The following is a 15,652-nucleotide window of genomic DNA, read 5'->3' as shown; positions in this document are numbered from 1 at the left end:
CAGGGACAAGATGTTCTTTTAGCGCCCACGTGATACTGCATCTTTCTCTCTTCTCTCTCCTCCTTTCCTCTTCCTGCCTTATCTCTTCCCTCCCTTCCCCGTCTGTCTCCCTTAACTCCCCCTTTGTATCTAAGACTGAGATTTTCTTCTACTTTTTGTTTTTTTTTCCATTTAGAGTGTCTTTGTATAATACTCCTGGCTATCCTGGAACTGGATTTTTAGACCAAGTTGGCCTAGAACTTCAGAGATTTGCCTTCCTCTGTATCTGCACCACACTGTGCTGGGATCAAAGGAATGGCTAGGCTCAACACTCAATCTTTAAGGTGACTTCCAAATGGCAGTCTCTTTCCCATTAATCTTCAGTTTCCAGATCTGGATGGAATGATGTTCCCTGTGGATCTAGTTATGTTCCATAAACAGAGAATACAATCAACACAGCAGAGCTCTTTCTATAGGTGCTTTATAAGAGGGAACATTGTATAGTGAAGACCACTAGGCAGGCAGGGATGGTGTCCCAGTAACTGAGGTGACAAGTCTAACAGTTATCTCGTTTGTACTGCTTGTTGTATGGAGTATTGAAGAAGCAGATGACAGCCTGGCGGTCACAGTTGCAGATCAAATGCTCACAGGGGTTGTTTTCCTCTGGAGAGAAACAAGAAAGAAGCTGAGTGGAGCCCATGACCCTGCTCCCAATGATTTGCAACCAAAAGACAGTGGTGCATCTAGCATAGGTGCAGACTCAGGGTTGAGAGACAGCACACAAAAGGACATTGGGTTGTCCAAATTGCTGGAACACACTTATAATAAGAACATTAATTGTTGTGGCTGGGGAGATGGCACAGTTGGTAAGGTGGTTGCCATACAATCATGAGGGCCTGACCTAGGATGCCCAGAGACCATGTAAAAATCAAGATGTGCTTGGGACATCTGTAACTCTATTGGGAAGTAGAGAGCATGTATTCCCAAATTTTGTTGGTTGTCAGACTAGCTAAAGGTGAGTGTCATGTTTAGTGAGAGACCCAGGCTCTAAAGACTGAAGAAGACACGGGATGCAAACTCATTCCTATACATAAAAAGAGATAAGCATGGGTATTTATTCCTAAAACCAGGAAAACCACAAATATCAACTGCCACTTATAAAATTATATGATATAAAACAATCCTCCTGCCTCCACCTCCCAAGTGCTGGGATTACAGGCATACACCACCACACTCAATTCGTGGGTTCTGGAGCTGGAACCCAGGGCTCTGTGCATGCTAGGCAGGCTCTTTATCAACTGAGCTATATTCCCATCCCTCTGAATCCTCACCTGTAAAATGGAAAGGATAAACCTTGCCCTGCATAGGTGTTTAGTCCAGTATCTGAGTTATATCCAATGACACAGTTCTCAATTGTTTAGTCAATATGGAATCAGTATAACACAACAGCTAACAGGAGAGGCTTTGGACAGGCAAGTTTGCTCAGGGAATAAAGGCACTTGCTGCCAAGTCTGAACCCAAGTTCCATCCCCAGAACTTACATGGTCGAAGGTGAGTACAGATTCCTTCAGAGATCCAAGGTGTGAAGTTGCACAGGCATGCCTTACCCACAAAGATATAAAATCTTTTAATGTTTTGAGAAAGGCATTGGAATAATGTAGATGATTGATCCAGAATCAAATGTCATCACTTCTAAGCTGTTGACCTTGGTCATCTGGCCCAGACTTCTTCATCTTCCCCATCAGGGACCTCTTGTGTGGTATTCTGAATGTGTTCTGACAAATACAGCTTGCTTTGAGTCAGAAGGTGGAGCTAGCCACTACTGACCATAGATTTGGAGGACTGTAGACAGAGAGGTCAGGAAGTGGTGAGGTGGGGCAGAGAGAGGAGTTCAGCCCTTTGGGATGAAGGAATGGGAGAGGAAGGAAGCAACTGGCGGCTGCTCCCTGGTCTCTCATCTTTCAGGTTCTTGCCCAATATTTGACTCCCAGTTTTGGATTGATAAAGATTAATTAGACTGACACATCATCTGGTGTTCAAATCTGGGGCCATGAATTCAGGAAACAGTCGTTTGCCCATGTCTTTGCAGCCTCAGGCATCCACCAGAGCTGTGTGTGGGAATTGCACCCACTGGAGTCGCCATGTGCCCGGCTGACTTTTCCTTTGCTTCCCCAAGACCTCTGAGTGGGTCTGGGATTTCCTGTTGCAGCCTATCTACAGCAATCTCCACAAGCCCCAAACTCCACAGGCACTTGGGTTCCAGAAACCACTGGAGCTCGTCCCTCACCACTGGCCAGCTCTGCCTTCAGGCAGCTCTGTGTTTTCACTTCCTGCCAACCACACATGCTGCCTTTGTACATTCCCTTGTATCTGCCTTTCAGACTGCTGGCTCCTTGGCTACTTTTTCCTGTGGGTTGTGGACTTCCCTGGACCCTGTCCTCTGGATGATGACATGTGGTGAGGGGCAGCTGTTCTCAGCCAAGCTGTGCACCACCTGTCTTCTCTGCCCAGATGTGCTGCACAGCAAGCTTAGCCTCACACTTCCTTGTCAACATCAGCAGATTTGGTGACACAACTGGGACTTTTTAAAGGGGGAATTAGTTAGAGAGAGAGAGAGAGAGAGAGAGAGAGAGAGAGAGAGAGAGAGTTTTTCCCAGGATATAAATTAGGAAACACTATTATGATGGACAGAGTTAGGACTCTGTATGATTCCACAATGGATGTTTTAAAAATGGAAGCCCATGAACTATGGACTGGTGGCTGTGCAGCCCACATGGGACTGGACTAGGCCCTCTGGATATGAAAGACAGTTGTTTGGCTCAAACTGTTTGGGGGGCACCCAGGCAGGGGGATCTGAATATGTCTCTGGTGCATAAGCAGGCCTCTGGGAATTCACAGCCTGTGGTATGATGCCTTGTGCAGCCTTGGTGCAGTGGGAAGGGGTTTGGACCTGCCTAGGCTCAGTGTGCCAGGCTCTGCTGACTCCCCATGGAAGACCTTGATTTGAGGGTTGTGGGAATGCTGGGTGGCTTGGGAGAGAGGGCTAGGGAGTGGAAGGAGGGAGGAGGGGGATCTGTGGGTGGTATGTGGAGTGAGTAGAAAATTTCTCAATAAAGAAAAATGAAAATAAATAAATAAATACATACATACATACATACATAAATAAATAAATAAATAAAATGGAACAATTAAATGAGTGGATAATTAACTTAGCTATGATTTACATAATGTTAATTATAAGCATTATCAGCTTAGTAATTCTTATTTTATCCCTAAAAAAGTTAGTAGATATCAATGCCAAATATCAGAAATTGACTGATAATATGCAAGACTTACAACTACTTACTAAAGAAAAAATGCAATTTTGAGTGATACTTTAGAAGACTTAGAAAAACTAATTAAAACAGATCATAAAGATATTCAGACAAAGACAGAGGAATTTAAGAGAGAACCAATGTTACCATCACATTATGAAATTAGAAAGAAACAGCCCAAGGTTATCAAAAAACTCAACCTTAATTTATCCAGTCACCAAACAGGAAGAACTGTCAAATGACAGGAATCCCCAAGGCTGTGGAAGAGCTGACTGGAATACTGTGGAAATGTTAGATTTGAGGAGATTTAAGGAAGTGATGGTCTCATATGGTATGCATTCTCCTTTTGTGAGGCAGATGTTAAATCCATGGTCAACTAGTAATAGAATTATCCCAGAAGATTGGAAAGACTTGGTTCTAACAGTACTGGAACCTGGTCCTCAATTACAGTGAAGAACCTGGTGGGAAGATGAGGCTGAGGCCATTGAACAATGAAGTAGGGCTAGAGGTCTGGAAATTTTCCAAGAGCAGCTGCTTGGAGAGGGCGATTATGCTGATGTATAAAGACAGTCTATATATAACGACCATATCTTGGCTCTATGCCATGAAGCAGCTTTGAATGTTTGGGACAGAGATGAAGAACTTGGAAAGAAACTGTGTCATTTACTACTAAAGTTATACAGGGCCCAAAAGAAAGGTTCACTAATTTTTCACAAGGATTGACTTCATCTGCAAATAGAATGATATCAAATCCATAAGCTAGAAGAATAATAATGTAATCTTTGCATGTGAAAATGCTAATTCACAATGGAAAAGAGTAATTAGGCCTTTAAGGCAAGACCAGCACCCACAGAGGAATGGATCACAGATACAATCAATATTGAATCTTATAACCATGTTGATGCTTGGATAAGAGAGGAGATTTCTAGAGGCTTGAAGAATAGTCAAAATGTCAGATGCTTTAATTGTGCTAAACAAGGTCACCTAAAAAGGGATTGTAGATGGGAAATTCCTAGAAACAATGATTTTTCTAGGAATAATCCAAACGGAAAGTCTCTGCCTTCTGGAGAAGATAAGGCAAAGGCAGAACTTGGAACAATGAATTCAAATCAGCAAGGCACAGACAAGGTAACCCTTTGCCATTAAGAAACATCTTAGAGGGGGGATGCTTATGGGCCCTCATGGCAAATTTGGTTTAGGTATTCCCATCAACTTGTGGAAATTCTTCCTAGAGCAAATACATAATGACTATTGTGTAAAAAAAAAAAAAAAAAAAAAAAAACCATACTGCTCTGGATTAAATAACAACTTTAGAAGATAAAACAAAAATTCCAGGAAAAACCATAAAGCAAATATTTTGGAAAATTCTATACATGATCAAAGACAAAAGTTTAAAGATATGAATAAATGACATTGTAATTGAGGGTCTTGTAGACACCAGGGGCAGATATAACAATAATGACACCAAAATCTTGGCATCCAAATTGTCCTCTTCAGGAGGTAAATGTTCAGCTTTTTGGGGTTGGAACTTTATCTCAGGTAAAATAAAGTCAAGATATGTCAACTGTATAGTGACAGAAGGACAGAGAGGAAAATTAAAGCCATAATTGGCTAACATAGCAAAAGATTTATGGGGAAGTAATTTGTTACAGCAATGGAATACCCAGATTAACATTCCTCCAATCTCAGGAACAAATCATAAACTAACAAATGTTTCTGGGAAAAATATTAAAAAATATTATGAAGAACAGTCACCAACCATTCAGGTTGTTCATAAACAGGGCACAAAAGCTGCTGATTTGTTGTTGGTGGTGGTGGTGGTAGTGGTTATTTTGGTTTTTTTTTTTTTTTTTTTTTTGGTTTTCGAGACAGGGTTTCTCTGTGTAGCTTTGCGCCTTTCCTGGAACTCACTTGGTAGCCCAGGCTGACCTCGAACTCACAGAGATCCGATTGCCTCTGCCTCCATAGTGCTGGGATTAAAGGCATGCGCCACCACAACCTGGTGCTGCTGATCTTTTTAAATTACCAACAGCCCTACCTTTAAAATAGTTAACAGGCAAACCTATCTGGGTGGACCAATGGCTTTTGACATCAGAAAAATTACAGGCCTTAGAACAACTGGTAAAGGGGTAGTTACATAGTTAACATATTGAAGAATCAACTAATCCTTGGAATTCTCCTATATTTGTCATTAAGAAGAAATCTGGAAAATGGAGAACACTAATAGATTTGAGAGCCAAAAATGAAGTAATTCAGCTGATGAGCTCTCTACAGCCTGGAATTCCTTTGCCTTCTTTGTTACCTCAAGGATGGTCTATTCTAGTGATTGATTTAAAAGACTGTTTCTTCACTATACCTTTACAAGAACAGGATAGAAAAAAATTTGCCTTCACATTGCCTACTTATAATAATTCCCAGCCCATTAAAAGATATCAGTGGAAAGTTCTCCCAAAAGGGATGCTAAACAGACCTAACCTGTACAAATATTTTTGATGACTGTCATTGGAAATATTTCATAATCAGTTTCCTGTATCTATAATTTACCATTACATGGATGATATCTTACTAGCTGATTCAAATATAGATACCTTAGAGAAAATGTTTGAAGAAGCAAAGGAAATTTTGTCTTGTTGGGGACTACAAATACTCCCAAAAAATACAAAGAGGAGACACTATTAATTACCTAGGATATAAAACAGATTTACAAAAAATTTCAACCCAAAAAGGTACTAATCAGTAGAGATCAATTGTGGACTCCTAGTCTTAGCTTGAAGATATTACCTCGCTATGGCCATAATTGGATTAACAACTCAAGAATTGGGCTGGAGAGATGGCTCAGTGGTTAAGAGCACTGGCTGCTCTTCCAAAGGTCCTGAGTTCAATTCCCAGCAACCACATGGTGGCTCACAACCATCTATAATGAGGTCTGGTGCCCTCTTCTGGTCTGTAGGCATACATGCTGTATACATAATAAATAAATAAATCTTTATACAAACAAACAAAAAACAACTCAAGAATTAAGTAATTTATTTCAAACCTGACAAGGTGACAAGGACTTACATAGTCCAACAAAATAATCAGCTGAGGCTGAGAGAGAATTGGCAGAAAACAAATTACAGGATACAGATGTGGATTGTTTGGATCCAGAGCTTGATTGTATTCTGGTTATTCAATCTTCTCTGAATTCTCCAATAAGAAGGTAAATACAGGGAGAAGATAATATCTTATAATGGATATTTTTAACACACAAACAGAGTAAAACATTAAAGACCTATGTAAAAAAGGTTTCTGAGTTGATTCTAAAAGGAATAGTGAGGCTTTGTAAATTAGCAGGAATAGACCCAGCAGAAATTGTGGTACCTTTTATTAATGTGGAAATTTCCTCTTTACAGATAGAAAATAAACACTGGCAAAAAGCTTGCAGTAATTTCTTGGGAGGGACTAGCAATAAATATTGTAAAAGTAAGAGAATTCAGTTTCTAAAGACAGCTAACTGGATCTTTCCTCACATTGTACAGGGAACATCAATTTCTGTAGTCCCTATGTTTTATATTGGTCCAAACAAATCAGGAAAGGCAGGTTATAAGTCAGGAAATTTAAGTAAAGCAGCTCAGTGTCCTTATTATTCTGTTCAAAAGTCAGAATTACAGGCTGTTTCATGGTATTAATAGATTTCCATAACATCTTAATATAGTTACTGACTCTCAATATGCAGAAAGAGTTGTTTTACATATTGAAATTGCTAAATTTATTCCAGATGATTCAGAATTGACTTTGTTATTTATTCAGTTACAAGATAACAAGAAATAAAAATCTCCCCTTATATATAATATATATCATATTCCACACTGGTAAACCAGGCCTGCTAGCACAAGATAATGATGAAACTGATCAACTATTGGTAGGAAATGTGCTAGAAGCATTAGAATGTCATAAGAAACACCATGTCAGGAGCAAGGGTTTTAAAAAGATTTTTTGCATCAGTTGGCAACAAGTCATGGACACTATAGCGAAATGTCTTACTATTTTTTTTTTATTACCAAACTCTACTTACTATCTGCAAACTAACCAAAAGGGTACTCAAAGAAATGAAATTTGGCAAATAGATGTATTTCATTTTGGAGAGTATGGGAAATTAAAATATGTACACCATACCATAGATACATATTCAGGATTTCAAAGGGAAAATCCTGAGTTCTGAAAAGGCTGATTCTATAATCACACATTTGTTAGAAATTATGACCATCATGGGAATACCTGTACAAGTTAAGATTGACAATGCTCCAGCATATGTCTCCAGTAAAATGAAACAATGTTTTGCATATTACAAAATAAAGCACATTACAGGTATACCACACAATCCTACAGGGCAAGCAGTTACAGAAGGATCTAAATGAACTCTAACAGATATGCTTAATAAAAAGAAAGTAGTAATAAAGACCTGCACAAATAGATTGCACAATGCTTTATTAACTTTAAATTTTCTAAATGTTAATGAGAATGGAATGACAGCTGTGGACAGACATTGGATAATAGAAAAAAAACTGCTGAATTAAACCATCCTGTATACTTTAATGATGTATTAACCCCAGAATGAAACCAGGATATGTGTTATATTGGGGAAGAGGTTTTTGCTTTCGTTTTATCAAGAGAATAAAAACTATGGATACCATCAAAATTGTTAAAGATTATATTTGAACAAGAGAGACTTCTTGATTAGAAGAGGTGATAGTTCCTCAAACAGTGTGACCATTCAATCTAAACTAACTTATAAGACTAACAAATGTTTTTTATTTGATCTGATATAACTTGCCAAAAAGGAAACTCCCCAGAGTTAGGGTTTGGGCAGGGTTGTGTTTTTGTCTTTCCAGGAGAATGAAGGCATCCAGCTAAGGATTCTGAAGACCACTGGACAAACAAAGCATCTGAAGAAAGAGGGTGAATCACCCAGAGAAAATGTCCCAAGGAAAAGAGTAAATGGCATGATGTTATATCACATTTCCAACAGGATAAAATTTTATAAATATTCACAAATGTTTGTTTCTGCTGTTCTCTATAGACATATAACAGAGATGGTCTTTGTGTAGTCCCAGTTCAATTAAAAACTCAAGCTGGCTTTGGAGTTGGTGTATAGCTTTCTCCTTCTCTAACCCAAGCATGCTTGTTAAAAGGAAAACCCAAAATCTCTGTCTCATGTCAGAAGAGTCACTTGATATAAGACAGAAGAAAAACCAAACTTAAGGGACTAGTTTATTGCCACTAATCTCATAATTCTTTGCTTTTATTTTAAATATTTTCTTAAGATACAAAAATTAACTTAAAATGTGCAAAATTTATATATATATATATATATATATATATATATATATATATATATATATGAGAGAGAGAGAGAGATTTAAACCTTTTGAAATGATACTAATGGTCATTAGTCCTAATTCTACAAGAAGGCTTCAACGAGCTTCCTGTACATAATTATGGGTTTGAGTCTCTATCAGGTAACTAGGAAGTAAGTTTTTGTACTCTGGATGTACATAAGATATTATGGTCCTTTAACCTCTTTGAGATGTGCTGCATATGACATTTAAAATGTTCACGTTTTCTTCAGTGAACCATGACCATGCCTAACAGTGACCTTTGAAATCTCCAAAAGGAAGACAGGGCCCACAATGACAATTGCACCTGCATTGTGGTAACACTGCTAAGCTGACAAACACCACCCAAAGATCAGCTTTGCACTACAAACTGCCAAGGACGATTTCAAGGCGGTGAGTGAGAGGGTCCAGCCTCACAGCCTTCTGCAGCCAGGACTTGAGACAAGCCCTGCACTTTCTCAGTTCACAGAGACTGGATAACAAATGACACAGCCAGCTCTCCAGGACTGGACAGTTACCCCAATATCAGGGTCACCTAAGGATGCCATCACCTCCAAATAGGAAGCAATTTTAAGAGCATGACACCCATATTCCCAAGGGTGGGATGGGTGGTTTTTGGTCACTCAGTGGGTTATGGATATCTGTCATTATTTAGGGGGTTTGGTTACAAGTTGTTATTGATGATGGTCAGGAAAAAAGCTGAACAAAGGAGATTAGATTCAGGGATCTTGTTCTGAAAGGAAAAATGGGGGGTATAAAAATGACAGGATGAAAATGTAGATTACTGAGTCTATTTTTAAACCAAAAAAGTAACTAACAGCCTTAAATATTTTACATTGGCATGGATTTTTTATATTGATACAAAATTAAGGTTATTTTATTATAATATATTGTATGTATCTTTCTAGATATTGTACCTACACAGCTGATTTAACAATGGAATGTAAATATCTAGTCCTTGAACGCCATTATTACAAACTACTTAGGATAATAAAGAAATACAGGTTAGTAATTAGCCCTCTATTACAATCAAACTTGTAGTCATGTTAAGTATGTTTTGAGTCAAACGGAGATATATTTTAGATAGACAGTTGGTCTTCAAACACTTCAGGGATACTTAGTATGGCATTTAAGATGTTTCAATAACATAATTTTTCTTTTAGTGACAATGAGACACGTCTGCTCCTGGCAGGACCAATATATTTCAGAGAAGACGATGGACATGGGAAAAAACTCCATATGGAGTTTATTTTCATCATGACAAAGGTTAGGCACTAGGCCAGAAACTGCCTGTGCCTCAGCTGCTGCCAGTATGCACAAGCAGGACACAAAAGAAAGTGACGGCCAAACTGTGCAAAGACAGGGTAGGTCAGTCCTTCAAAAACCTGTTTCACAGAAAAGTCTGTCAGGTATTCTAGGCCTTTTGGCTAAAGATGGATGTCCCATGGTTACAGAGGAACCTTGGGGGACTGTTTCTGTCATTTCTTAGTTTTTTACTCTGCACTTCCAGTACTTAGTAATTTGCTCTGCACTTCCTCTTTACTCAGGTAGTATTTCCTTCTCAGGTCTCTGATGGAGTGGAAGTTACAGTTATAGTTTTCCTTGTTAACAAACTCACTTCACAAAAGAGATGTAAAGTGCATAAGGTGGAGAGACATAAGAAGATAGTTTTGGGTTGGTAATGCAAGTTAGGGTAGGAAATGAATTAGGTACAACATTTTCAACTTATCAAGATAGGATAGATAATGGAGTATTTCCTCTCAATTAGGCAAAAGCAAATGGCCTGGACATTGTTAATGTAATTCTTGCCTGTATATATTTGTATATAGTTACTGTACTTATTGTATATGGTTTTACTATGTTAGTTAAAAACCTTTCCTTTTGGCTTAGACAAAAAGAAGGAAATGTTGTGTGATATATTGATTGTGTTCTAACAAATAAAACTTGCTTGGGATCAGAGGGCAAAGCTAGCCACTAGCTAACCGTAGAAGTTTGGAGGACTCTAGACAGAATGAAGACAGGAAGTGGCAAGGCAGAGCTGAGAGAGGATCTCAGCCTTTTGGAAGGAGGAACAGAAGAGGTAGGAAGGAACTGGCAGCTGTTCCCTTTCAATGATCTTCTGGTTCTTACCCCAATATGTGACTCCTGTTTTTGTATTGAAAAAGATTAATCAGATTACCGCATCAGACCTCATCCATAGTTTAGTATCTACCTGATAAGGCTGTTGTGATATCAAATGGGACCAAGTAAATGAGTATCCTTGTTACTTCTGCTCTTTGCAAAGACGCTCAGGAGTAAGCAGAATTCAGAAGTTCCTATACGATAAACCTACCACTGCAGGTGATCTCACTACCAGAACATGCGTATGAGTAGGAGCTGGTGTAGGGGTTCCTTATGAGGAATGCACAGTTTCCCAGGTTATAGACCTGAGCGAGGCAGTTGTCATGACTCCTGCAGCACCTGGAGAGAGGAAGGAACAGGTGAGGGAGGAGATGGACCAACAGCAGGTCAGTTCTCCCCTCCAGTCTTTCTGAAACATATGAGGTTTATTTAACATGATGTTCCAGAACAAATAGTCCTGTGGCTTGAAATCTATGATTTCTATTAAGCATATATTTATTGAAAGCAGCTTCTGTGGAGTGTGATGATGTCTACAATTAATTCTAGTACTTGGGGGACAGAGGCAGATGGCTCTCTGAGTTTGAGATCCACCAGGATATATAAGTGCGATCCTGTATCAAAAACAGTAATTTTTTAACAAAGCTGAAGGAGTACAGTGAAATATATATATTCTGAACTTTTGTTGACTTTTTAAAGCCAAGGCTGACATTCTGATGGGAGATGTGATGGTTGGCCGTGCCCTAGTCTAGGGACTGAGGGCAGCATTACCTACCATATACACCTCACACATTCTACTTTCAGGGACCACTAGATACAGGGTCCTCTTGGACTGATTTCTTTGCATGACAAGAAGGAAAAATACATGCTGTGGGTGGTAATGCACACCTTTAACCTCAGCACTCAGGATGCAGAGGTTGGAAGATCTCTGAGTTCAAGGTCGGCATGATCTCTAAAGAGAGTTCAAGGACAACTAGGGCTACACAGAGCACCTCTTTATGGGAAAAATAAACAAACAAAGAAAAATAAGTAATAATAAACAACACAACATATACAATGTTTGATGAATATGCATGTCTCCTATTCACGCCTCATGAGATGCGTGCAGACACTACTGTGTCTCACCAAGTGGATGACTCACCTGCCTAAGTCTTCCACTGGGTTGAAGAATCTCAACAATCCACAGTAGCAGCCATAGTAGCTGTACTCTGGAAAGGGATCAATCAAAGGAAGGGTGCACTGGACCGCATTGCTGAACCGCCACACAGCCCGAGAGCTGTTGCTGTGTGCAGTGGCGCCTGCTGCAAGAAAACACAGCAACTCCATCAATCCCACTTGGCCTTACCAGGTGTCTAATGCCTGCCTGCTAGCTTCCTCCTTGACTCCTACCAGCTGCTGCATTAGGATAACAGCGAATAGTGTGTGTGTGTGTGTGTGTGTGTGTGTGTGTGTGTGTGTGTGTGTTAGTGTGTATATGTGTGCTTGTTCATGCTTGCACCAACAGAGCTGAAAGCAAGCATTTGGGACCATTCATAAATGTCATGCTACACATGAGGATCAGAGCACAGCTTTAGGAGTTGGTTTTCTCCCGCCACTATGTAGGTCTTGGAGACCAAACTCAGGTCACCAGGACTAAGAGGAAGGTGTCTACTTATTTGAGACAGAGAGTTGCCCAGTAATGAAGTCTAGCCTCCAAGTTCTGTGGCAAACTTCTGGCCTCAGCCTCCCCAGTGGTAGGATTGTGAATGTACTCCACTGTATCAGACTGGGCTGGCTCTTCAGGATTGAGTTCATAGACATTGCCATTTTCCTTGCTGACCTTCTCATTTCTGACTGTCAGGACAGACAGCCACCACACTGTGAGCTACCCTGTGCTCCCTGTGTTGAGGAGCTGAGAACACTCTCCAGTCAGCAGACAGGGACAAACTGACCTCTTAGTTCAATAACTCAACAACACAACCATCTCTTGAGTTTGATAGCTGTCCCACCCCTACACAAGCCTAGGTGACACCCTAGCCTTAGCCAGCAGTGGGATTCATCACAGTTCTAGCTGAGACCTTGATTCAGAGAAGCAGCCAACACATGCTGATTGTTTTACACTGGAAGAATGAGAAGGAATGTGTTGTATGACCATGCACAGCTCATAGACAAGGATAATGGTCAGATCATCATTGTAATGTCAGCATTTGACACAACAAACTGTTCATTGGCTGAGGAGAAGGTAAAAAAGTCAGGATTCCATCTGCAGTGAGATACTTGGTCACCATTAAAATGAATGAGAAGCCAGGTACAGTGAAACACACACTTTGTAATCCCAGCTCTCTGGAGGGTGAGGCAGGTGGATAAGAAGTTCAAGATTACCAGGGGACAGTGTCATAGGGCTTTAATTCCAGCACTCTGGAGCTAGAGGCAGGTGGATATCTGAGATCAAAGCCAATCTGATCTATAGAGTGAGGTCCAGGACATCCATGGACAGGGTTACTATGAGAACCATGTTTAGAAAAAAATGAAACAAAAGTTGTGGAAGCAAGTGTAGCATGTATGCAGTCCTAACACTTGGAAGGTAGAGGTGGTAAGCTTTCAATCTGGACATAATGTTGAGTTGGAGGACTTCCTGAGCCACATCATAAGACCATGTAAATAAAATAATCATCAGGGCTGGAGAGATGGCTCTGCAGTCAGGGACACTTGGTGCACTTGCATAGAACCCAGGCTCGGTTCCAGCACCCACATGCCAGCTCACAACTGTCTATGACCCTAGTTCTGAGGATCAGACCCCTCCTCTGGCCTCTGCAGGCACCACTCACACACAGTTCACAGATACTAGAGCAGGCAAAACACTCAAACACATAAAATAAGATAATTACAAGAAAATACAATTTAAGGGCACCTAAGTTCCAGGGAAATATGTTCCAGGGCTTAGGACAGAGGCAGAGGGGGCTTTCTTTGCTTGGGTCAGTGAATGCAGTGGACTTTTCAAAGGTATCATCTGACATAGAGGGTAAAGGTGCCAGCTATGTGGACATAGGCTGAGCATGGAACTCCAACCCAGAGGCTATTAGACCCAAACAGGAACCCCAGAACAGAACTTGAGGCATAACCAGCGAAGCTGTGCATTAAGGACAAGAGAGATGGTGGGCACTCAGAGGGGACAAGGGTCCTACCTGTGAGCAGAGTGACCAGCAGAAGGAGTTTCATCCTGAGTGAGGGGAGGACTCAGTGACTTCTCTTTATAGTCCTGTAGCTGTGCTCTGACAGTGTCCAGTCAGCACACGGGGCCTGTGGCTACTGTGTGTGTAGCACAGAAGTAGAATATGTGCACCCTCACACACAGTCCCGACCTGCAGAGCTGCTGTAGATGGTGACAGAGCCTGAATCAGTGCTGTCGCAGAGGCAAAGAGAAAGGGCTGGCTCAATACCACAACCAGCTCTCTGGAAGTTCAGTGACTGAAAAAATGACAAGTCTCTCCCTGTGGATGCTTTGATGTCATAAGAAGATACAGACATTGCTGCTGTTGTTGGGTTTGAGGGATGCTGAGAGAGACGTGTGGTCCCTGGGAGAAGTATCTAGCCCCAGCAATCCTCCATGTTAACTCTATAAGCAATGTGTTAAGTCTGTCCTAAGAACCTGAGACAGCCTTTGAGGTAGATTCCAGTTTCAAATTTGATCTTTAACTAACTAACTAACTAATTAATTAATTAATGTGTCTGTGTGAGTGTGAGAGACAGAGACAGAGAGAATGCTTGTGTGCACATGTGGAAGTCAGAGGACTTCTATGGAGTCAGTTCTCTCCTTCCACCTTTAAATGGCTTCTAAGAGTCAAGCTCAGGTCTACAGGCTTGCGTCACAGGCTGCATCTTACTAGCCCACAAACTCCATGTGAAAATTGGGAATGTGGCAGATGGTAGTGGTGGTGCACATCTTTAATGCCTTTAATGTCAGCACTCAGAGGGCAGAGGCAGGTGAATATGTGAGCTAGAGGCCAGCCTGGTCTACAGAGTGAATTCCAGGACAGCCAGAGATACGCAAAGAATTCCTTTCATGAAAAACCAAAAACTAAAAGACAATGAAAAAAATCAAATGCCCAACAGAGGTGACCACAGGCCAATATGATACAGGCAATCCGTGAGCTGAGGCTCTCCATACCCAGTGTGTGAAGCTGACAATCAAACATTACAGAGGCTAGAGAGATGGCTCAGCACTTAAAAGCCCTTTCTGCTCTTGCTGTGCCCCAGACTTCAATTCTCAGAATCATATGGTGGCTGGCAAACAGTATCTCCTGGCCCAATACCCTCTGGCCTCTGTGTCTAGTCATCTCTCATGTTCCCTCTGACTCAGCCCCCCAGCACCTCCTTTCCCCACTTCTCACCTCTTCCCTGGATACAAACCATGTAGTGTTGAATTCAGTTGGTTGTCTCTATGCTCAAGATTCCCCTACCCTTCCAGCAGGACTCTGGAGAGTCACTACCAGAGACTACCAGTCACTGTGCCTATGCAAGAGGCTCTGTTGTTCACCAGATCTGACCTTTGGAGGGGTGAGGCCTGAGATTTGGGACTCGAGTGTGGATGGGGATGGAGGTGGAAAAGAAGAGGACTGGGCAGCTGTTCACTAAAGAAAAGGGAGACAGAGAACCACATAGCCTTACCCCACCCAATGAGATATCTTATTCCTAAATCTGCTTTGCCAAAGTAACCATAGTTTAACCTGGCTTTACCTGCCAGGTCCCGTGCTATGAAAAGCTAGAGAGAGGAAGTCTTCTGTTTTTCTTGTTGTAAAAAGTTAGGCTGCTGTGCACTTTACTGGGACAATTCTCCTGTGTCATTTGTTTAGGCACAGTGAAAACTGGAAGGTCATAGATGTAATC

General features: G+C 41.0%; 1 protein-coding gene across 1 annotated transcript; it reads right to left on the bottom strand.

Moving 5' to 3' along the window:
• Positions 1–535: 535 nt before the first annotated feature.
• On the bottom strand, positions 536–13,984 carry LOC118572221 (phospholipase A2-like). Its single transcript, XM_036171665.1, has 4 exons — positions 13,951–13,984; positions 11,928–12,087; positions 11,001–11,128; positions 536–642 (listed from the first exon to the last, which is right to left on the bottom strand). The coding sequence occupies exons 1-4, from the start codon at positions 13,982–13,984 to the stop codon at positions 536–538; spliced, it is 429 nt and encodes a 142-aa protein (XP_036027558.1).
• Between the last annotated feature and the right edge of the window lie 1,668 nt (positions 13,985–15,652).

This window comes from Onychomys torridus, chromosome 22, assembly GCF_903995425.1.
Source record: "Onychomys torridus chromosome 22, mOncTor1.1, whole genome shotgun sequence".
NCBI classification, from domain to species: Eukaryota; Metazoa; Chordata; class Mammalia; order Rodentia; family Cricetidae; genus Onychomys; species Onychomys torridus.
Note: the sequence above shows the minus strand (reverse complement) of the source record. Positions and strands in the feature narration are given on the sequence as shown.

What these genes read in the sequence shown, in the direction of transcription:
- LOC118572221 (XM_036171665.1), bottom strand. Translation starts at nt 13,984, where the DNA reads ATGAAACTCCTTCTGCTGGTCACTCTGCTCACAG. An exon ending in GCTGGTCACTCTGCTCACAG is followed by an intron (nt 12,088 to 13,950) that starts GTAGGACCCTTG and finishes GTTTTCTTGCAG; the next exon opens with CAGGCGCCACTGCACACAGC. An exon ending in TAGTGAGATCACCTGCAGTG is followed by an intron (nt 643 to 11,000) that starts GTAGGTTTATCG and finishes GTTTCTCTCCAG; the next exon opens with AGGAAAACAACCCCTGTGAG.